The following is a 23,240-nucleotide window of genomic DNA, read 5'->3' as shown; positions in this document are numbered from 1 at the left end:
TTATTGGATATTAAAAATACATTGATTTTAAGCCCATTGGTTAAAGTATTTTTTTTGGAGGGTAATTCCGAAAAAGATTCAAATCCACTATTACCATTGTAAGAGTACAATGGTATTTTTGTGTAATGTATAAAGTTTGAGTTCACCCAAAATGTTTCATTGATTACCATAAAAAATAAAGTTGATATATTCACTATACACCGAAATAAAATGTAAACATTTCATTTATATTGTATCCTAATTTTTGTTCTGTTTAGATTTTATTTAGATTCATAAAAGTATAAAAATAATAGTAAGCTAAATCAATTTGTGTTAATTTATACACCCTTTCCTGTTGAAGTTTCATTTTTGCAACATTTCATAAATTAATAAATAAACATACCTGAGGGTCAAAAATCACATATATGATTTAAAAGCATCTATAATCCTAAGAAATCAATAAGAAATAATTTTACGGCCAGTGCATCAGAAAAAAAAATACGAGTTAAATGCAATTCATTCAAAACTATATCATAATTGCATTGATAGGTTTTTACCAAAACAATCATAAAATAAAAATATCACTTTCATCAGCTATTGAATAAAATCTTTACTTTCATTGGGTTTTGAAACTGAAGCTACCTCGAAGCATTTATAATTAATTATTAAATTATACTTTTAAAAGCATTTATATGCCTCTTAAGTATGACAAAATATATGTCAATATATAAAATTTGGGTTCTCTGAATCCATCTCAACTGGCTTTACATTGAAATCTATATAGGCAAGAAAATCATTCATTTAACAATAATTTAATCATTACATAATCAGATAAAAGAAAAACAAAAAATGGGATAGATTACTGAATTGGGGTTAGATACTGAATCCAGTTCCATAGTCAAACTGTGATCTTTAAAGGAGTCAAAAAACCAAAGTCACTGATGTGGTTCAATGAAAAATACGTTAGTTTAATATAATCTAATAATTACATCTACTGTGAATTACTTAAATGAGGTATATAAAAAACGAAACAATGTTGACAAACTAAACGTTTTTCTAAGGTTATCTCGCGATTGTGGAAGAAAATTAATGTATTCTTTTCATTGAACATGACCGCATTTTGTTAACCTATATAAAATTATTGTACTATTATTAAACATTCGTTAATTACTAATGACTACAAATGAAATAAGTTATCACAAGCGGCCTCTAAAAAATGCAACGAATTAACATTTTAGCTAGCCCAATTTTAATCAGTTATCATACACCATGAAGGCGGTATCAGAGACGACTCCTTGGTCGTGATTTTCCTCAATAACTTCCCCATCAAAATGCACAGAACCTAGTACGGATTGATGGATTAGACCAACAAAAACTGCATAATTAATACTTGTCATCGTTCTAATAACAACAAAGTTCACGGGCGAGATGCTATAGAAAAATTATGAAACTTATTAAAGATTCAGTAAAATAATACGTATCTAAAAACATGGAAAATTACTCACAATAAAAAGTAATAAATATTATATTGAAACTTATTACACGAATCTCCTGTTAATTTTCAAACTCTATTAAACATAACCAATACAACTTTGTAAATACACAAATTCCACTTTCCGACAGTCACGCCAACACTCAATTGCAATTTATATTGTAGGATCCAATTAAAAAAAAAAAAAAACTTTTATAATAATTATTTAACTGTATTCCATTTAAGTTCTTCCACTTCTTTGTCAGTTATTCAAAAAATATTTAAAATATTATTTAAAAAAAAAAATATTTCTTATCTGCAAACATCTCAAATTGTACTGTACTTCGGATGGATTAATGTGAACCGAAATTTGATACGTTTTCATTCTACGCAGGCGTATTAATATTTTAAATGTATGATTGCGGTTTAAAACTAACATTATGAATTTGACCTTTCTTTTATGAACACACATTTTGTGTGTTCTGTGGCCACTGTACCAAACAAGGAAACTGACGTAAAACCAATCTGTGTGCGATTTACATACGGAAGACTTATTAGACGATATTTATTATTCAATATTGTAGCGTAAAAATCTAAATTCTTTTATTTCAGAATTTAGCGTAAAACTTTGAACTGGTTATTTAAAATTTCAAAAAGTCATTTTTGAAAAAGATTAAGTATGAAATAATTCATTTCAACGTGACGTTATGACGATGAAAACAAATACTAAATTACAGACTGGTTATAGAATAATATATATATCACACGAAAAAGTAAATGAATTTTAAGAAAATAAAGAAAAGGGCTTATTATAAATATTGCGCGAAAACGTTTCTATTTCGATTCAGAGCTTACAAAAACGACAAGTGGTTAGGTGATTTTAGAATAATTAACTCAGCATCAAATAAAGGGCAGGAATAGGTTTCGTAGTGAACAAGAAGGTAGGGAAGAGAGTAGAGTACTTCAAAAAGCTTAGCAATAGAGTCATTGTAATCAGAATAAAATCAAAACCTAAGCCGACAACGATTGTTAACGTCATCTACATGCCTACAAGTTCGATGATGATGATGAGGTAGAGTGTTTATACGAAGGAATTAAACACATAAAAAGAAATGAAAATGTAACAATAGTTAGAGGTTGGAATGCAAGCATCGGAAAAGGCAAGGAAGGAAATATTGTGGGTGAATACGGGCTGGGCAAAAGAAATAAAAGAGGGGACATGCTTATTGAATTTTGCACGAAGTATAATTTAGTAATTGCCAACACCCAGTTTTAAAATCATAATAGAAGAATATACACATGGAAAAAGCCGGGCGATACTGCAAGGTATCAGATAGATTATAACATGGTTAAGCAAAGATTTAGAAATCAACTCGTCGACTACAAAACTTACCCTGGAGCAGACATTGATGACGATCATAATTTAATGTTAATGAAACGTAGATTGGGGTTTAAAAAGCTGAAGAAAAGGTGTCAGATGAATCGGTGGAATTCAGAGAAGCTTGAGTAAGAGGAGGTAAAGAAGATTTTTGAGGAGGACGTCGCAAGTAGTCTGAGTAAAAAGATAAGTTAGAAAATGTATAAGAAGAATGGGAGAATGTTAAAAAGGAAATTCTTAAATCAGCAGAAGCGAACTTAGGCGGAACAGAGAGAACTGACAGAAAACCTTGGATATCAGAAGATATACTGCAGCTGATGGATAAATGTAGAAAGTATAAGAATGCTAGTGATGAAGAAGATAAAAGGACCTGTCGACAATTAAAAAATACTATAAACACGAATTGCAAATTAATGAAGGAATAGTGGATTAAAGAAAAGTGTTCAGAAGCAGAATGAGAAATGACATTGGTAAAATAGATGGATCATACAGGAAAGTTAAGGAAAATTTTGAGGTACATAAGCTAAAATCTAACAATGTGTTAAGTAAAGATGGTATACCCATTTATAATACGAAAGAAAAGGTTGATAGGTGGAATATATTGAAGAGTTATACAAAGGAAATTAATTAGAAACAAGAATTAATTTATCAATAAGTCGAAGAGGATGAAAAGGGAGATACAATACCGAGGTCTGAATTTAATAGAGCATTAAAGGATTAGGGAGAAAGGCTCCTGGGATAAAGGGGATACCTGCAGAATTACTGCGCAGTGCAAGTTTGGAAGCATAGACGGATTATACAAATTGGTGTGTAATATTTACGAAAAAGGGGAAGTTCAAAAAGAATGTTATTGTCATGATATCAAGGAAAGCAGGAGTAGATAAATGTAAAGAATACAGAACAATTAGCTTAAATACTCATGTATCAAATATTGAAAGAGAATGAGAATGTTAAATATCAGATCGTTGGATAAAAGGACAAATGAAAAGGCGTTGCAACAAATTGATGAAGAAAGAAACATTTGGAAAAAAATTAGCTAAAAGTAGAGACAGACTTATAGGCCACATCTTAAGGCATCCTGGAATAGTCGCTTTCATATTGAAGACATAGGCAGATGGGAAAAAATTGTACTTACTTACTTACTAGTCAACACCCACCCTTGGCTGTTGAGTCATCTGGCGACGCGCTGACCAATAAAGACGGGCTTCTGTGAACTCCGAGCTGTCATCCAGCTGGGTGTGGTCCAGGGCTGGATAATCTCTCAGGTGATCAGCATGTATCGTCCCGCAACCACATAGCGGACACTCAGTTGACGGCGACACATGGATGCGGTGAAGGTGACAAGCAAGGTAGTTGTGACCAATTTAGTCGGAAGCCGGGGTTTATAGGACCGTCAGTGACCAAAGTCTCCCATCTCCTACTAGCACTCGTCTCGGAGAAGGGCTGTTCGTTTCATCTGTTGACTGCCGCGTCGACCAGAGCTCTGGATGAATGCAAGGACGCGTAGCAATTAGGTTGGGGTAGAGTTATTCCTAGCTTGGCTCGTTTATCGACCCCCTCATTTCCACATATGCTGACATGATTGGATATCTATTGAAACATCAGTGTCCACCCGCGATTTCCCAGGCTTATTCTACACTCAACCGTCTTTTAGCAGTCTGTTTGGGTGTTGCGCAGGAGATTATGTATAACGGCTTGGGGTTCGTTCAAAAACAGTGCTTTCAAAGGAGATACTAGCCTTTCCAGTTTGGCCGCAGCAGCGCGCACTGCTTCAACTTCGCCATCAGAGTTGTTAGGGAGGGGGGGTACCTACGGCTATACGTCCCTGAAAAAGACGGCAGTAGTACTCAGCCCCTGTTTCTCCATCGTGAAATTGAAGATCCGTCATTGTAGACGTGAATCCACTCGTCCTCTGGAAATTCCTCGTGGATGGTTTGTAGGACTAACTGCTTCATTTCATGTCGTATGGAAGCGTGTTTGGAGTCAAATGGTTTTTGAGTTTGTAGCGAGCTGGAGGTAAGTGATTGAAAAGTCCTAGCTCGTATACAGGTGCGCAGTGTCCACGGGTGGAATATCGTATTTCCTTATAAATTTTTCATATGCAGTGAGTGAAGTCTAGAAATAGCTTGCTGGTAGTTGGTCCATTGATGCTAATAGACTCGCATAAAACGCTCCCAGAATCTCAATGTTACCCATTCTCAGTTTGATTGTAGGGGCTCAATATGAGTTGTGCCTCCACGGCTGCAATAGGAGTGGACTTAGCAGCGCCCGTGATTATCCTTAAGGCCGCATTTTGAAGAAGGTCGAGCCTAGTGATGGTCACTAAAAGCCAACATTCATACTGACACTGCATATAACATGGCCGACACCACTGTCGACACTATCAATCGAAGCCTGTTGGTTCTGGGGTCCCCGACGCTGGCTATAAGCCTAACCAGCGCCGAGGACATCCACTCTGCCTTCATAAAAACTTGCTGCACATGGTAGGTATACCTTCGAGACTTATGGAGCCATAACCCGAGATACTTAGCTCCACCACTCGGGGTAATCCCCACACCATCCGCTTTAAGTGAGAACTGGAGCAAGCGCCGCCTTCCTGCCGTCACTATAATTTTGATCTTATTAACTGTCAGCCGCAGACCTTGTTCCTGGAGCCAAATCTTGATTTGCTTAACTGTCTCCATAGCCGTTATCATCACGGTGCTCAACTCCTTCGCCACCACCACCATGGCCAAATTGTCTGCATAGGCCACCAGAAGTGAAGCCGGTGGTCTATGTGGTGGCTAAATCACTCTTTCCGAAGAAGGTCGTCATACGTCATTCCACAGTACGGGGCCCAGAACGGACCCTTGTGGCACCCCACACTGCATAGGTACAACGACCTCCTCCCCTTCTTTAGACATTAAAAAAAGCCCTCTACAACTCAGGCACTGCCTGAGTTGTAGAGGGCTTTTTTGAGTCATCCTAAGCAGATATAACGCAATTCCTAGTCCTTCCAACAGCCACAGTATAGCCTCCCATCTCACTGCTTTAAATACATTGCCTACATCTAGCAGGATAACCAGGAGAATCCTTCTAATATGTCTTGACTCCCCTGGCCGCCCTCTCCACAACCTCCACAAATTTCTGTACCGCGTCAACCAAGCTCTGCCCCTTGCGGAAATCATACTGCCTGTCTGATAGTCCATCAGTTCTCTACAACTCCTCCTGAAGCCTTCTCACCAGTATAAAAACAGCTTGCCCAAGCTGTTAAGAAGGCAAACTGGTCTATATAATCTGTGGGCCATTTTCTCCCCCACCTCCTTTAGGCAGGAGGACCACCCTTGCCGTCTTCCACGGTATCGGAATACACCCCTTGAACAAACAGCCATTAAAGGCCTTCATCACCTCTGCTGCTACACCATCAATCCCTGGGCTTTTCTATGAGTGTAACCGAGACACCGCATACCACAATTTATCAGCCATGACTCGCAGTATCCTAGTAATCGCCAACTCTCTCCATCTTGGATTTATGTCCCTTGGAAACAATGCTAACAGTTTTTCTCTTAAACACACGTTAGGGAGCCTAGGCAAGGGCCTCCCTAGCCTCCTCGTCACCAGCTTGTACTTTAGGCCCCAGGGGTTCTCATTCAGCTGGTCGATCATTCACTAATTATAAGTACACATACGCCGCCGACAATCCTATGTTGCCGACAGACCTGCATATGCACAATCCGTGCGATGAGGTATCCAACTGGTACGGTGGTACAGCCACCGGGTCCTCCATAGACTATTCTGCAATACCGTGTTCATTCGGTAATCAGATACCTTTAAAACAGTATTATGTACAGCATTATTATAACCAGAAAGGGGCGGATACGTTACCTGAGATTATGAAGGATATGCAGGTCTTTCCAATAACGAACTTCGCAACGGCGGAACCGTTATTGTATGAATATAGACCGCAGGTATGTGTACTGAAACTTATGAGACCGTATCCTCCCCTGAAGACATATAACACTAAATTAGGATACGGTATTAAGAATTTTTGTATTTCAGAAATTCAGTTCGATGCCAGTATAAAGGTCGGTATACGGCTGCAAAGCCTAAGGCCGGCAATATCGATGTTCCGTACGAATCGTACGTAGAACAGGGCGGCTTTATGTCGCACGGCCTTTATCAATATAACGGCGGTCTTTTGCCGCCTACGATGAATGTTGGCGTACTGCCAAATAATCCTTATATTAACGATATGAACGACGCACATATACAATCGTCCGTATGTATTTGGAAAATAGATACGGAGATTGATATAGAATATAGTTTTACTGTATAATAACGAAACATACGGCCGACCTCAGAGCCAATGTCTCGGAGATAAGTCGTTCATTAAGACGTCCGCCGACATTACCAATGCATTTGGTTATCGGTCAAAGTTGGACGGCGATAATTTAATTACTGAGGATTATAAAGTCACATGACTAGAACGTGATACTGTTACGCCATCGACGTCAGATACTGTTGCAGACTGCGTATCGGTCGAGTTTATTGACAAACAGAATGCCAGATATAGACTCAAATACATTTTAGATAATAAGTTTAATATTACCACAAAGGTCAAATCCATTGTAAAGCAACTTTATCGTACAGATAAAGACGGATTCAATGTTATTTTAATATCGACAAATAATATTTGCGACATTACTACGAACTTTGAGTCTTATCTGTCCGCTAAACACAATGTGTATATTTAGTAACCTGTAAACAAAATATGATTATATGTAAATAATAAAATAGTTATGTATGCTTTCAGTTGAACTATTGGTTTTTATTAAACGTTTATACCTTAACAATACATAATAATTCTACAACTACAATATTTACAACAATTTGGTTTTATCCTTTAAAAACAATTCAACAGTCTTTTCAATATATTTGAATCGTACGTCTGTATTGTCCTTTAGTTTATGTACATCCGCACCCCAGCACATTAGCAATCCTACAGCCACAGGATTTGGTTTTCTACAGCAACGGGCTAAAAAGCCGCAAGTACGCCATTCAAACCTACGCATTCGTATGTAAAAGGCACGGTCGCTCGGGAATACCTCCCTGTTGCTTAATACAATAAGGGGAGTTTTCTCAAGGATCCTAGGAGGATGGTTTTTAACCTGCACCTCTAATCGATCCCCGGCCATAATTTGTTTTATGTCTTCATAGTAATACGGGTCCAGGCGGGCCTCGTTCCAGATATTTATGCGCCGTGCCAGGCCACCCATAAACGGAAATCGTTCGTTACGGCTGGGGCTGATAATATAGCCGGAATTCAGAAAGAAGGACGCCAGTGCGTCAAAAAAGTAATTCTTACCCGAAATCGGCGGACCAAGTATGTATAAAGTGTTGCACTTGTTGAGGTCTTTATTGCATATTCTGTACAGAACGTTAAGGAACATTGGGGACATCAAAATCAAATTGGAATAGCAACAGGCCGACCAACGCGTAAACGCTGTCTAAAGCGTCGTAGTACATGCTGTCGTATTCGGCCTTACTCGGGGCGTTAAACAGGGGAGGATGAGTGTTATAGTGCAACATGAAATCCAGCACATCAAAGCTGTTGTAGATGTGTTTTACCTTTCTGAGTGCCAGCTTTACGATTCTGTCGGAGTCGTCTAACTCCTCGGTAACGGTTGAGTCTGACCAAAAGAAGCTGGAGAGCAGGCGCTCCGGCGGGGAGATATTATAATCGACTATGAACTGAACCAAGTCGGATAAAGCTATCCGTTTTGGTTTTCGTTTTCTATCCGGTCGATGCCTTCCATCACCGTGTTCAGGAATAACGACATCATCCGGCTGCCCTCCTCCAGCACCACTTTCCCGCGCACCGTGGCACTCCGCCACCATTCGCGCGGTGGTGTCGACCGTATCTTCTCTATCGGATACAGGTCGAATTTTAGGAGGTGCGATCCACCGATCGTCTCCGAAGACCAAGAGTAGTACTGTCCGGCCTTCTGCATATAAATACTCGACGATACGGATCCAATTCGTCTTTTGGAGCCGGCAGCAGCGAACAACGTGTCGATGTCTAACTGCCTATCCGTACTGCTTCCGTATGCTACACCTGCAGGCGGATCTTTGAAAGCTGCACGTATGGAGGACGTGTAGGTGCTCCCACTCTGGGTTGTCGGTGGCATGCCGGCAGACGAGCACAAAGGAGTCGTCCCTATTGGGCCATTGGGAGTCGTCCCTGGGAAATTCAGGTCAGGCCCAGCCTGAATTTCCTGATGCGGGACAGCTGGTCTCGAATTCCCGAAAGAATTCGTTCACAAGCAGCATCTCCTTGTACGGGTATGATTTCGGACACGAGAAACGGTCGGGGTACTCCGCGGGTAAGTCGCTCAATAACATTGTGCCAGGGGGCACAGGTTTGAGCGACTGACAGGCCATGAGGATCCGGTGAATGACCCTGCCTATCTCGAAGGGAATGGCCTTCATCCGGGCGACGTACACGTTGCGGATGGTCGGCAATTGGCTCACCAATATGCTGGGTAGCAGGGATATGATCGTCAGTAGCGTCAACGAGTCGGGGTCGCTTTGTGTCGCCGCCGTCGGAGTCCTCTTCTGACGCTTCGTCGTCGCTGTCTGACGGTCGTCGTCCGTAGCAAGCCTCGAACGCCCTGTCGAGCTCGTGGTCTCTTCCTGGAACCTCACCTTCCTCTTGCCGCGACGAGTCGTCGATGCGCTCGACGTTCCCTGGTCTGTCCCCTTGGTCAACAAGTCCTCCGTCTGCTGCACAATCCGTTGTAGCATGTCCATGGGCGGTTTGAGCGGAGTCAACGCCGCCACCTCGACGTCCTCGTTGAACGTATAGCCGCCTTCCTGTAGATCTTCGCATCTCAGTTCGTTGTCGGGCAGTTGGGTGAAACGGTCGTCCTCCTCCTCAGAGCTGTATAAGATATGCGCCCGCTCCGACACAGTCGTTACACAATCGTTTTCGTCCTGGTAAGTTGTGCCAGGATCGCCTGTTTGTAGCTGGCGAAATTCTTGCTTCTTCGATTTTTGCTTCCTGGCACGTAGAATGTCGCCAACAGATAGCATAGTAACAATGTGATGTTCCGTTAATACCAACTTTTTGTGGAAAAGTCGGACGCCAATATGTAACAGTTTCATAAGATAGAGGTATGAATCGGAACGCGCCGGGCAGCCCGTATTTATACCGCGTATCTATAAAGAGAGCGATCGGGGGAAGTATGAAGAGGGAAGGGGCATAATAGGCAATCGTGTATTGGAGACTGCAACGATGGAGCAGAAACGAAGGTTGTGAGGCGAGTTTCAATAGCTGTAGCAGAGCTCTAATACTACATATACCGTACCGCAGCTCACCGCCCCACCGCTGTAAAGTCGCCAACTGGTCACTTGTTCGGATCTGGATTCCGTTCCGGAACCAGATCCAGCCTCGCACCGAACCGCAAAGCCTGAATGTATCGGAGGTTTCGGAGCATACGGGCAACTCGAGATTTTGCCGAGGAGACTTACGGGTTAAAAGTCAGGCGTAGAAATATTCGGAGCCGCAGGCGACGCCGCTTAAGTTTTACATTTTATAAGTTAAGTGTTTTTTAAATAAACCGTCAGCTCCGTAACTGTAGATACAATTATTGTAACGAAGTGAAATATAATTAGGAAGACTGTGAGGGAGTGAGGTGCGAGGCTGGATCTGGTTCGGTAACGGAATCCAGATCCGAACAAGTGACCAGTTGGCGACTTTACAGCGGTGGGGCGGTACGGTATATAAGGCCGTCGTTGTGCGACCATTTTTATTAGACACAATTATGTTTGTCTAATAACAATGTAAATAAAAAGTAAAGATTTGTTACGCACAAGTGAACTTGAACAGCCGGGCAAAAATAATACATTAATAGACATGCTGGACTAGTGTACAGCTGGATTACAGACTTTATTGTACATATAATGGCATATAGAGTCTTCTTGCACTCTCTATGGTAAGAGAAATAAAAATAATGCTAAAAAAAATGTTATAATTTTCAAAGTGAGACCTTAGTTACTGCATACTCTTTATAATATAATGCGCTCTTTTGCTAACATAATTTGTAGATAATTACAGTAATATTTGTTCCTGCCACAGATAGTTGCAATGAACTTACTATAATACCAATATAATGGGGGTTTAAATGGATAACTATCAAGAAAATACAATTTTTAATAAATATTTACTTTATATTTCACATGTTTTTATATAACAATCAGTTTTTCATCATCACTTAGTATTAAAAAGCCAGTGCTTATTATGATTTTACACAATATCTTAAGCAGATATTTTCAGAGAATGGACTTTTTATGAATAGAAAGATGTTTCATTAAATAACTACTGTGACTAAAAGACTTCTGACAGCAATTACAAGTGAATTTTTTTTCACCAGTATGAAGAGAAAGATGTCTCTTTAATGTAGAACTACGAGTAAAAGAGTTTTGACAAACATTACATGTGTATTTTTTCTCTCCAGTATGAACCTCCAGTATGTGAGTCTTTAAATGAAAACTCCGACTAAAAGATTTTTGACAAAGATTACAAGTGAAATTTTTCTCACCGGTGTGAATAGAAATGTGCTTCTTCAAATACGCACTTTGATTAAAAGTCAAATTACAAATATTACATGTGAATATTTTCTTTATATTCATCTCACCAGTATGAATAGAAAGGTGTGTTTTCAATGTAGACCTCTTTCTAAAAGACTTTTGACAAACATTACACGTGAATTTTTTCTCACCAGTATGAATATAAATGTGATCCTTTAAATGAGAACTCTGACTAAAAGATTTTTGACAAAAATTACAAGTGAAACTTTTCTCACCGGTATGAACAGTAATGTGTTTTTTCAAATTGCAATTATGATTGAAAGTCTTATTACAAAAATTACATGTGAATTTTCTCTCACCGGTATGTATGGAAAGATGCGCCTTTAAATTACTACTACTGTTAAAATACTTATTACAAATATTACATATAAATTTTCTCTCATTTGTGTGAATATTTGTATGACAGTTTAAAGTACCCTTAGATTTAAATGTTTTATTACAATATTTACATTTATATTTTATCTCATTTGTGTGAATATTTATATGCCAGTTTAAAGTATTCTTAAATTTAAATGTTTTATTACAATCTTTACATTTATATTTCTCACTATTAGGTTTACTACTATCCCTCATAAATCTATGGTCTTCTCTATTTTTGCTGGAAAAATCTTGTAATTTAGTGGCATTTTCATTTCTGAATGACATATCACAGATATTATCACGTTTTTGCTTTAAATCACTGTTTCCTATAAAGTTACATTTAAATTTGTAACAAGATAGATGATTTTCAGAGGATAAACTGTTCTCTATAGTTTCCACACTTGAGTCTCGGATTGTTTCTTCAGCAAAGCCCTGAAAGAAAATAATCTATTATGTATTAAAATAATTATATGTATCTTTTTAGAATATTTGATTTTTCCTACAATCAGCTAAAACTTCAAATTTGCTTTTTTAAAGATATACTTATTAAGAGGTTGTTCTGTCCTAATTTTCAAATAAAAATTAAAAATTTTAAAATACAGTTTTAGATTTATTAAAACTATTGCAAGTATTCATGCAGATAAGATTAATTTTTAAGATTACAGTGAAGTTTTAAAATCACCGGTAAAGTTTTTAATCTAACTGTAATAAAATGAAAATGACGTTTCTGTATATAACTAACTGCATATTACATCTGTTCTATTCCTTTTGACTTTTAATGGTTAATTAACAATTATTTTTTAATATCTGTACAGCATCATTTTTACAGCTAATTATGATGAATTATACTAACCTAAACATTTTTTTTACAGATCTGACAGTGAAAATTGAATCAATTGACAACCAAGATTAATTTTGTTTTATTTTTAACTTTTACTTAGATGGCATTTGAAGGTAAGGAAAACAACAGTAAGGTTATGCGGGTTAGTTAATATAAACCAGACTTTTGTTTTTAATATTTATTAGTTGAAAATAAAAAATATGTTTTCCCAACATGTAGGGAGTTTGAAGACCCCTTCTTCATAAAACATTTGAGGATGTATAATGAGCCTATTGTGTACAAACTCTTATACCTTTTGGTCACTATGGAATTAATATCCTCCCAGCTGCCCCCTTCAATGGTCCAAACAAAAGGAAATCGCAAGGGGTTAAATCTGAACTATAAAGTGGATGTTCTAACATCTCCCAGTAAATTTTATCCAGTTTATCCAGAGTGCTATCGGCTTGCAAGGCCTGGTGCTGTCGTGAAGAATTACATTTCTGATTGATTGATAGCATCTTTAGTTCCTGCACAACTTTCACTTTATATAAGAGCTGGCAGCATTCATAATGCAACGTTCATGAATAAAATCGACAAGCATTAGATCTTTCTAGTTCCAAAAGAGGCTAAAGGACTCTCCCAACTGAAGAACATGTTCACCTTTCCAGATCAAGACCACTCCATACACCAATTTTAACTTGGGAGTGTAGAGATGGACTTCTGTCTCATGACATGTTAGAAGGGACATTCAAATATAAACTGGAATTTTGCTGCATGGACTGAGAAAAAACTGAAGGGGCCCTGTGGGTAGTTAGTTGGATATGCATGAAGGGGAGCAACCAGCCAGCCATGCCAGTATATCATGTTACCATGTCAGTAGCAGAATGTCTGAGCAAAAGATATCATTGTTCGTCGTGCAATAAATTACAACCATTGCTGAAAATGGATCAGAGGTGGGCATAAGTGTTGGGAATGTACGTACAATGCTGTCTAGAAACTCTTGGATACAGCAAAGTGTTGTGAGGGGGTTCAATGTCTTCTCACTGAGGCACAGGGAAATGTCCAGAAAGACATCTGTCGGTAGCTTCTGAATTGTTTTGAGGAAGGAGAGGCATTTTTGGGCCGAATGTGGCCTGTAATGAAACGAGGGTACATCACTACACCCTGGAAAGCAAGAAAACAAGTATGGTGTGAAGGAAAAGAGGGAAGGGGTACTGATCAAGGCCAAGAAATGCTCTTCAGCTGGAAAAGTACTGGCAACTTTGTTTTGGAACTCAAAAGGTGTGCTGCTGACTGATTTCTTGCATGAATAACGGACGGTAAATGTGGCACACTACTGCCAGTTTTTCGATGAAGTCAAGGCTCCTTATCGCAACAAATGATGCTGGAAACTGATTTGCAATGCCCCCTTTCTCCATGACAATGCATAGCCACATACAGCAGCACAGGCTCACTAAAATTCACTGGAATCCTCTGAACACCCACCATACAGTCCAAACTTGGTCACTGTGTGATTTCTACATGTTTGGTTTGTTGAAAGAAGCTTTAAGGGGAGAAAGATTTGAAGATGAGCCCCTTGAGTCTGAGGGGATCAGGAAACTATCTATCCAGTGAAGAAAATGTATTTATATTGAAGGGAAAAATGTTTTATATATATATATATATATATATATATATAAATATAAAACTTTCAGACATGTTCTACTGGTGAAAATAATGAAAAAGGTTCATAATAAACATAGGTCTGGAAATGCTTTGTTTTCGCATTATAGATAGCAAAAAACTTCGCCCAGATTTCAGCTCTTCTAATAAAATGATGCCCTACTACAATTTCTGGGACAAAAATTATGAAGTATAGTTGGTATTTTCTTAAGTAATTTGAGCTAGGAAATAGGATAACAGTCCTACAACTGTAAATTCGGTAGTTTTTAAGTTATTCCACAGAAAGCACAAAATTTAGTGTCAAAAAAACATTTAAGTTTGTAGTAGAATAGCTTTTTAAATGACTAATAAATACAGAAGATTTAGTAATAAAACTTGTAGAGAATTTAATTCTGAGAAAATTAATATAAATTCAGCCAATAAAAAGTAAATAAAAACTTTTAAAAATCATTTTTTTATTGAAGCAAAACAAACAGAAAACATTATTAAGTAGCTAATAAACACTAAAAAACACTACTGTTAATATAGTAAAACAAAAAAAAATAAAATGTATGAAATGATAAATGGTAACAAAATAATAAATCTCAGTTACAGTAATTGTTTGAAATTCCTTCCATCATAATGTTCATAGTACTCTGCTCAACGTAAAATATTTCCGGTGGCTTTCCGTATCATCTCAGGACCGTTTGTTCGTCCCTCATTAAAACACAATGCACCATTTCCTAACCAATGCTTCATTCATCTAACTATACCCATAAACTTTCATTATCTGTGTGTGAATGTCAATGGGCTGAAATTTTTTTACATTCTAAAACTGAATCATACTAAAACATTCTAAAACTTCACATCTGCCACTAATTTCATTTTGTCACGCATATTGAAGTTGCAAAAAAATTCAAATGTCTGTACAGCATTACAGTTTAGTTTATATTGAACTTATAATGGAGTTCAATGACATGTGCACAGTGTTTGCAAAGAATGGAGAAATGTGCCAAGGTCAAATGTTCTTCACTTTCTGGATAACCCTTTGTAATGACAGGATATATAATTGTCTAGAAAAACGAAATATTCCAAGAGTAATTAAATGAAAATGTAACACTAACAGAGATGTGGATGAAAAGCCATTGTTAGCAAGTGAAAAAAAGAGAGCTAATAGGTGGAAGGAATATATACAACGATGAAATAAAGGTAAAAGCTATCAATATAAAATAAACACTTTTGTTATGTAGAGCAGTGTTTCTAAACCTTTCAGTATTTATAAGCCAATTCTGAATCATAATTTTTATCACTTTTCATACAATAACAATGTATACAATAGTAATGTATTTTGACGGTAAAGCTACACATAACCTTAATTACAAACCTTACAAATTACCAAGAATAAGTAAATTTATTGATATTTGGCAACACTGAATTGCAATGGTAAAACCAGAATTGATGCCTCTCTATTGCTCTCTGTCTTACATCCACCTCATTGGAAATTCTTGTGGCTTCATGAGAAGTTCCACTTTGTCTCAAACATTCTGGAACATCTGCGCAAATGTGTATAAATATTGCACCTTATTCAATTCCAGCCAGTCTCAGTTGAGTTTATCTTTCTGTTGTTATCGAATCTATTGTGAGTATGTATGTTGTAATTTGCGTGTTAATTGCAATTCACAATATTGTATATTCATGGCAGTAGATTTATACAGAATCATGGATAAAGTTTTAAGTGGGTGTAAGTGAGCATTAGACGATAGTGAAGCATCAACAAGTGCACAGAAAGCGTGGTTCCAAAAATAAAATCTAGAAAATATTTTCAATACTTAAATATTGGGTTTACCAGCACTGAAATAAATGAAGAAGAAAGGCTCTGTGTGTCATTTGCTCAAAAGTTTTGGCAGCAGGGAGCATGAAACCTAATAAACTTAAATGACTTTTAGAAATGCTTCATAGTGAATATGTTAACAAACCCTGAGAATTCTTTGAATTAAAATCATATGAAAAGCAAATAACATTTTTAAAAAAAAACTTTGTGAATGAAAAAGCTCTACTTGCCTCTTAAAAAGTTCCATATAAAATAGTCAGATGTAAAAAGTCTCACACCATAGGTGACTTATTTTGCCAGCTGGTTTGAGACTGTAGAAACTATGTTTGGAGATAATTTTGGCAAACAACTGCAGTCCATACCTCTATCGAATTATACTGTTGCCCATCAAACTGGTGATATAGCTGAACGCTGATGCTTTTGGGGAATACGTGTGACAAATTGTTTTCAATTTAGCTTGATGAGGCAATAGATAGCAATAAAGAGGCTCATTTCATTACCTATGTTCGATTTTGTGATGGTCAGTCAGTAATATTCCAATAAAACTCAAAACAACAGCATTCACATTATTTGCTATGTTAAATGATTTTATAAATGAGGAAAAACATAGAGTGGAAAAATTGAGTTGGAATATGCATCAATGGTGCTCATTCAATGTCTGGAAAATTCCAAAGTATACAAGCACTCGTGAAACAAAAATCTTCACAGTGTGTCTGAACATATTGAATGATCCACAGAGAAGCTCTGGCTTCCTGAGAAATGAGTCCTGGTCTGAATATTGTGCTAACGGCAGTTGTATTTTATAAAAATGAGACCCTAAAATCAAGAATCTTTTCTGCACTTGCATGGGTGTAGTACATTTAGTGTTACTATTTTATTCCGAGGCAAGACAGTTATCACGTGGGAAATTTTTGCACCATATTTATGAATTAAGAGGCAAAATTGACATTTTTCTAAAAGAGGAAAACCGACCGAAAACCAAGAAGTTTTGAGATGGTTTATTTGTGATGCAACTGAGCTACTTGGTCGACATATTTGAGAAAAAAATTACCTTGAATCCTCAACTCCAAGGAGTAAATACACATATGTTGGATATGAATAATAAAGTTAATGCTTTTTGTAGAAAATTGGGATTGTGCAGCAGAAATTTATGTTTGCAAATGTAGATGAATGTGTTAAAACTTATAAGGCTGAAGAACAACATGTGAAAGTGTTTTTTTGTAACAATTGAAAATTATTTAGTCATGCTGGCAAAGAATTTTAAAAATTATTTTCTTGCTGACGACTACTTGGTAGCAGATTATGAGTGGGTTAGGGATCCGTTTCAAAATACTCCCAAAGGACTCTACTGCTGAAGAGGAAATCTTCATAGACTTCACGGCAAGTGGCAAAGTCAAAAGACAATTTAGTAATAAATCATTCTTTGAATTTTGAACAGGGGTGGATAATGAGTTTTCTGCACTGAAAACAAGAGCATTTCATATACTATTATCATTTTCAACATCCCGTCTTTGGGAAACCGGATTTTCTGTAGTGGCTGTTTTGAAGACAAAATATAGATCTCGGCTAAATATAAAAAAAAGAACTCAAGAGTCTATTTCTAATACTAAACCTTGCTTTGAAAAACTTTGCTATGCAAGACAGACCCAAGGGAGTCGCTAACAATTATTAAAACTGTGTTTTAATTTAGTATTGATAAGTTAATTATTACACTGTGCAGCACTGATACAATCCTATTTATGAGTGTATTATATCAGTGTAAATGTGTATTTTATTATTTATTATGTGAGAATGTATTTTGGTTTGCTTTCCTTTCAGTAAATTAATAAAATTCTTTAGTAATATTTTATTTTCGATATGCTCATGCTCCCCATTTAGTGTTACCACGTCCTCCTGTAGCAGTCCACCCCATAGGTTGAGAAACACTGATGGTTGAGAAGCACTGCAATTTCAACTTGACAATCATCAAACATAAAGTTGGTGGAGGAACTGATGGTACACCATCTCAAATATAATTCTGTTCGTATAGACAATGCAATAATTTATAGAAAAATAAAGGGGCCCTAGAAAAAATGATTTGGTTCCAGGAAACGCATAAGAACATGATAAAGCATTTTGGCCCTCAGATTTACTTTACAAAGTACACTGATGGAATGCAAAATTTTACAGAGCATTTAATTATGTAGGGTGGAATAGGAAACAACAAAAAAAACTGAAATATTAAGAAAAAAGAGTAATTATTTATAATCAATCTATGCCTGGTAATTGTGAATGAGTAAGAACACCAAATGATTTAGCTCCTGTTTGCATGTACTAACCACATGTGCACTAATGCATCAATCAATCTTGGAAATCAAGATTTCTTAAATGAAATATAAAATACTAAAATGTAACTGAATTTCAATAGTTCTTGAGCCTTCTTCTATATTTCCTATAATTATTTTCTTTTCTACAATCCTTTCACTTATTTTGTACTCTTGTCCATCTCCTTTATATTCTTCGAAGTCAATTCACCTGACTTCTTAGCAACATAACATTGTGATCAATCAGACACAATCAAGTCTATCAGTTTCACACCTGCGACCACCAGGATTGCCTCCCATGAAATTGTATGGTAACCACCCATTACCGTTAGCAATATAAGGCAGTGAGCCTGTAAAAAAATACCCGTAATAATACGTTTTAAATTTTAGCCTACATAGTATCTGCCCAAACAGGTGCTGTATATAGCATAATTGCCTTGCAGACGCCCTTATATTAGATACTCATAGTCTTAAAATTAAGACCCCAATCAGGATTGACCACAATCCTGAATTTTGTCGAAATTTGTCTGAAATTTGTCGAATTTCAAAGAAGGCATTACATACCTTACCTGCGACATATTGAAGGTGCTTCTTAAACTGTCATCTCTCACCAAGAAACACCCCGAGGTACTTTTGAACCTGAACATATCTAATACATTGGCCAGACATCAATACGCAGACTTGCCACCTCACAGCCAAACAGCCTTTGAGGAGCATCATTGTGGTCTTCTCCAGGCTAAACATCATCTTACATTGATGATCCTGTAGCTCGAGTATCCTGCATGCTTGAGTGGCTCAAAATTCAACCCCCTCTACAAACCTCCTTTGACCAGCAGGAGCACTTCTTCAGCATAAGCCACGATAAGACATCTGTTGGGCAACCTCAGCTGCAGAAGTGAATCAAACTCCACCACCCACAATAAGGGACCCAACACATTGCCCTGCGGACAACTCTTGGATAGGATAGTGTCTTCCCCACTTCATGGCTGCCCTCGCAGAGCAGCACATCCCAACCAATGATTGAAGTAACTTTACATAACCTGCAACTCATTCACAGTACAATTTCTCTTCTGCAATTGGTATAAGCGAAGGCCACCATAGGTTATTAAATGCCCTAGAAATGTCCAGGAAAATTACCAGGACATATTCCTCCCGACTGGAGGTTACCATACTTATCACACAAGGTGCCCTCAGTACCCTTTCTTGGATGAAACCTGTACTGATTATACATTAGTAAACCGCACGAGGTCAACCTCTTATTTATATGAAGGTACAGAACCTTTTCAAAGACCTTACCAATAACTGGCAGTAATGTCAAGGGCCTATATTATGAACTAACAGTGAGATCCTTGTCACTACTTTTAAACAATAATTTTACAATCCCCGTCTTCCAACACACTGGGAAGTATCCTCCAAACAAGAATTTATAAAAAAACCCAGGTGATAAAATTCTTACATCTACCCCTGCCAAGCGAACAAGGAAACAAAGAATTTGGTCAATCTCTGAGGAATGGTAGTGTCTTGGCCTTTCATCTGGAAGCCCTAGGTTTGAATCCTAGTCAGGTATGATATTTATCATATGCTATAAATTTCCATTTTAATATTCCCACACACACAAGTGTCTTTGTTAGCTTCACCAGTGAATTAATTCAGCAGTTAAAAAAAAAGCAGTAAATTTTTGGTTTTTACCCAGAAAATACTGTTTTTTTCTACACTTACCAATGTTTTCTATAATTATTTTCTTTTTTACAGCTCTACGTTATATCACAAAGTACATTTATATTCTCTCATAATTCATCAATCCTGATTAATCCCTAACCTTTCACCTAAATGTTTTCTATATGAACAGCACTGCTTCTAAACACAGTTAAGTAATGCCAACTAAATTTACTATACAATTGAAATTGTGTATATTTCAAATTATAGTAACTGTTGCTTCTTAATCGTGGGAAAATAAACATAAGACAGTAAAAAGTAAATTGTAAAAAATGTAATCTAAGAATTTACTAATCAAATGGGTGGTATTAAGTGGTTATTCAGCAGAACTAAAAAAAAATAATAAAAATGTAACTTGCTTGTTTCAACTAAATACAAAAAATAATAGTTCAAAAGGGTAGCTGTTCAAAAAAGAGAAAAACAGTATAAAATATGATTGTACAGTCGTGGTTTATAAGTATGGTTACTTCTTTCTTATTTCATTATATACATCTGCAGTTACATACATTATCTGTAGAAGCCTCTTCTACTGGCATTAAAATCAAATAAGTGTTTACTTTTTTACAGAGGTTTGTTAATTTCACATCATTTTTGCTTTAATGTTTGAAATACTGACAATAATATAGCTCTGAAGCTCTGAATAGATCCCTGACTGGTGAAATACGGCTAATTTCATCAGTAATTAAAACATTACGTTAAAATTTGTTTCTACTTGAGGAATACGACTATCAAAAAGCTGGTAATCTTTTTTAATTTATTGCAGTTAAATTGAATTACTTACACTTTGATATTTACTTTTATATCAGATTTCTTAGTTTAAAATCTGCTTACAGTAACTTCCTTAGATCTTTTGAAGAGATTTTTGATTTCCTTTTTTCTGATAATAAATGACTAAAAATTATATCCCATAAAGATATATTAATTAACATAACTGTGCTTTTAATTTATTGAATGAATTTTATTAATTCGGATGAATATAGAGTAACATAGAACAGTAACTGCAAACAATCAAAAAGCATGGCAGCAGAAATCTTTTGCTAAAATTCTGATACAACCATAGTATAACATTTTCATTAATTAGGTCAGACAGCTTAAGATAAAGTATATATTTTTTTTATTTTTCTTAAAACTAGGTGTGAGATGTATCATATTTAAAACTGGCTTAATTTCGGTACAGAATACAATGAAAGTGAAGCAATTAAAGCTTCACTGAAACATAATAGTACTCAGTTAATTTATATTATTGCAGATTAAGTGGTCATTAGAGCAAGTGCTGTTGAATACACTTTTGTGAACCCTAGGAATGATGACATGAAGTATGAAGATTAAAAAAACACATTATTTTGTTTTGGAAAATCCCTATTGTCATTACCAGTAAAAAATTTGACCATGAGAAATCGTCATTTAAATTCCTTTTACTTCATATCAAATAATTTATTCCTAGAATGAAGGTTGGTGGTTTTTTGTATACCTCTGTGTTGAGCAGTAAAACATTAATATTTGAATGTATATAATAAACATTAAACATGTTTAAAACAAAAACTGCTAATAATGATACAAAATTTAATTCCCACTTATTTCTTATTGTAATAATATTCAGTGAAATAAAACAGCAAAAAAACCATTTACAATGAGTAAAATCAATCATCACAAGTAAAATCAAGTTTCAATAAAACTGGATATTTCAGGAGATGTAATAAAGATGAAAAAGAACAACAAAGCAAGCTTAAAAATAAACAAAAAAAAAAATGAAAGAAAACTGTAACAACTTTTACAAAAAAAAATTAATTAATTCTTTTACAAAAAAAAGAAAAGAATAAATGATTGAAGAGAAGCAGTGAAATAAATAAGAAGATAATTATAGGAAAAAAAAGTGAAGTGTATAGAAATATTTAATTTCTAATTTTGAAGCCTTCAAATTAAAATCTCTCAGAATTTTTAAACACCATCAAGAACTCAATGGAGTACTATTATTATTTCTTTTTTAAATCTGACATTATACTGACTTTTTTCATAATACAAGTTTTTAACATTTTTCATAAAATTGGAAAACAAATTTTAAATCTGTTATAAAACACGAGGCCAAAAAAAAACTAGAAAATGTAAGATGTCCGGCCAGTGCAGATCATTACATGACAGTGTAATGTCAAAGTGTGCAGCCTATAAATTTCAAATACATATAAACCTTTATATACAGCCTACCAGACTCCCAGTAACGTAAGGATTCCAACATGGGGTCATACATCTAAATCGGTTCAGCCGTTGAGCTGCTACTGTGGAACATACATACATACACACATGCAAACACCCTGAATACATTACATTCCTTTTTGAGCAGTCATGTAATTAGTGATAATGCACAAATGAAATAATATAAGATAAAGGAATACATGTTATACATCTGTACCATTTAAATGATCTTACCACTTCTTTGTGCTTTACAGCAACCAGTTCAACTTTAACCAAGGGGACATCAACATCAGCACGATTCAATGGTTTGTTACCACTCCCTATGTGAAGTGGATCTATTTCAGGCGCTGTTAAATGTTTTTTGTCAGTTACCTGTAGCAAAAAAATAAAATTAAACAAATATAATTATAAAAAAGTACGGGTTATTTCAATTATCTAAGTTTGATTCATCTCTTGTAAATGGTTATATTTTACAAATTAATAGTGAAAAAAAAAATGTTTATATTTATTTTTATACTTTGTTTATATTTTTTTAATGGTTAGTTTAAATGTATTATAAGTTACACTGCTTAACAAGAATTAAAGAAAAAAAGCAAACATATAATATAAAATTAAGTACAAGTAATAATCTAATATACAACTAGATATATTAAAATGCAGTATGAAATACTTATGAAAATTTTTATTCTCTAAGGATGCAAATTGTAAAAAAAAACAGGTTCATTATATTGGAAAAAATGCTGCACTTCAAGTGATACATTGAAAATATTTTTCCATTTATTAAAAAACTTGAACATTTAAAAAAAATTCAATTAGGGATTATAATGAGACACACTAAATAAAATAAAAACTAACCAGGATGTGTGTACAAATTAATCATTCAAAAATATCAATTATCAAAATATTCAACTCATTACCGTATT

General features: G+C 35.9%; 1 protein-coding gene across 1 annotated transcript in view; it reads right to left on the bottom strand.

The window, feature by feature from the left end:
• The window catches only part of LOC142317963 (uncharacterized), a 212,881-nt gene that overhangs the window by 140,018 nt on the left and 49,623 nt on the right, over positions 1-23,240 (bottom strand). The window contains exons 4-5 of the mRNA XM_075354495.1: positions 22,552-22,689; positions 11,148-12,248 (exon numbers count right to left, since the gene is read on the bottom strand). Coding sequence (XP_075210610.1) covers positions 11,148-12,248; positions 22,552-22,689 — 1,239 coding nt within the window. The remainder of the gene's footprint in view (positions 1-11,147; positions 12,249-22,551; positions 22,690-23,240) is intronic.

Source organism: Lycorma delicatula, chromosome 1 (assembly GCF_047948215.1).
Source record: "Lycorma delicatula isolate Av1 chromosome 1, ASM4794821v1, whole genome shotgun sequence".
Classification (NCBI taxonomy): domain Eukaryota; kingdom Metazoa; phylum Arthropoda; class Insecta; order Hemiptera; family Fulgoridae; genus Lycorma; species Lycorma delicatula.
Note: the sequence above shows the minus strand (reverse complement) of the source record. Positions and strands in the feature narration are given on the sequence as shown.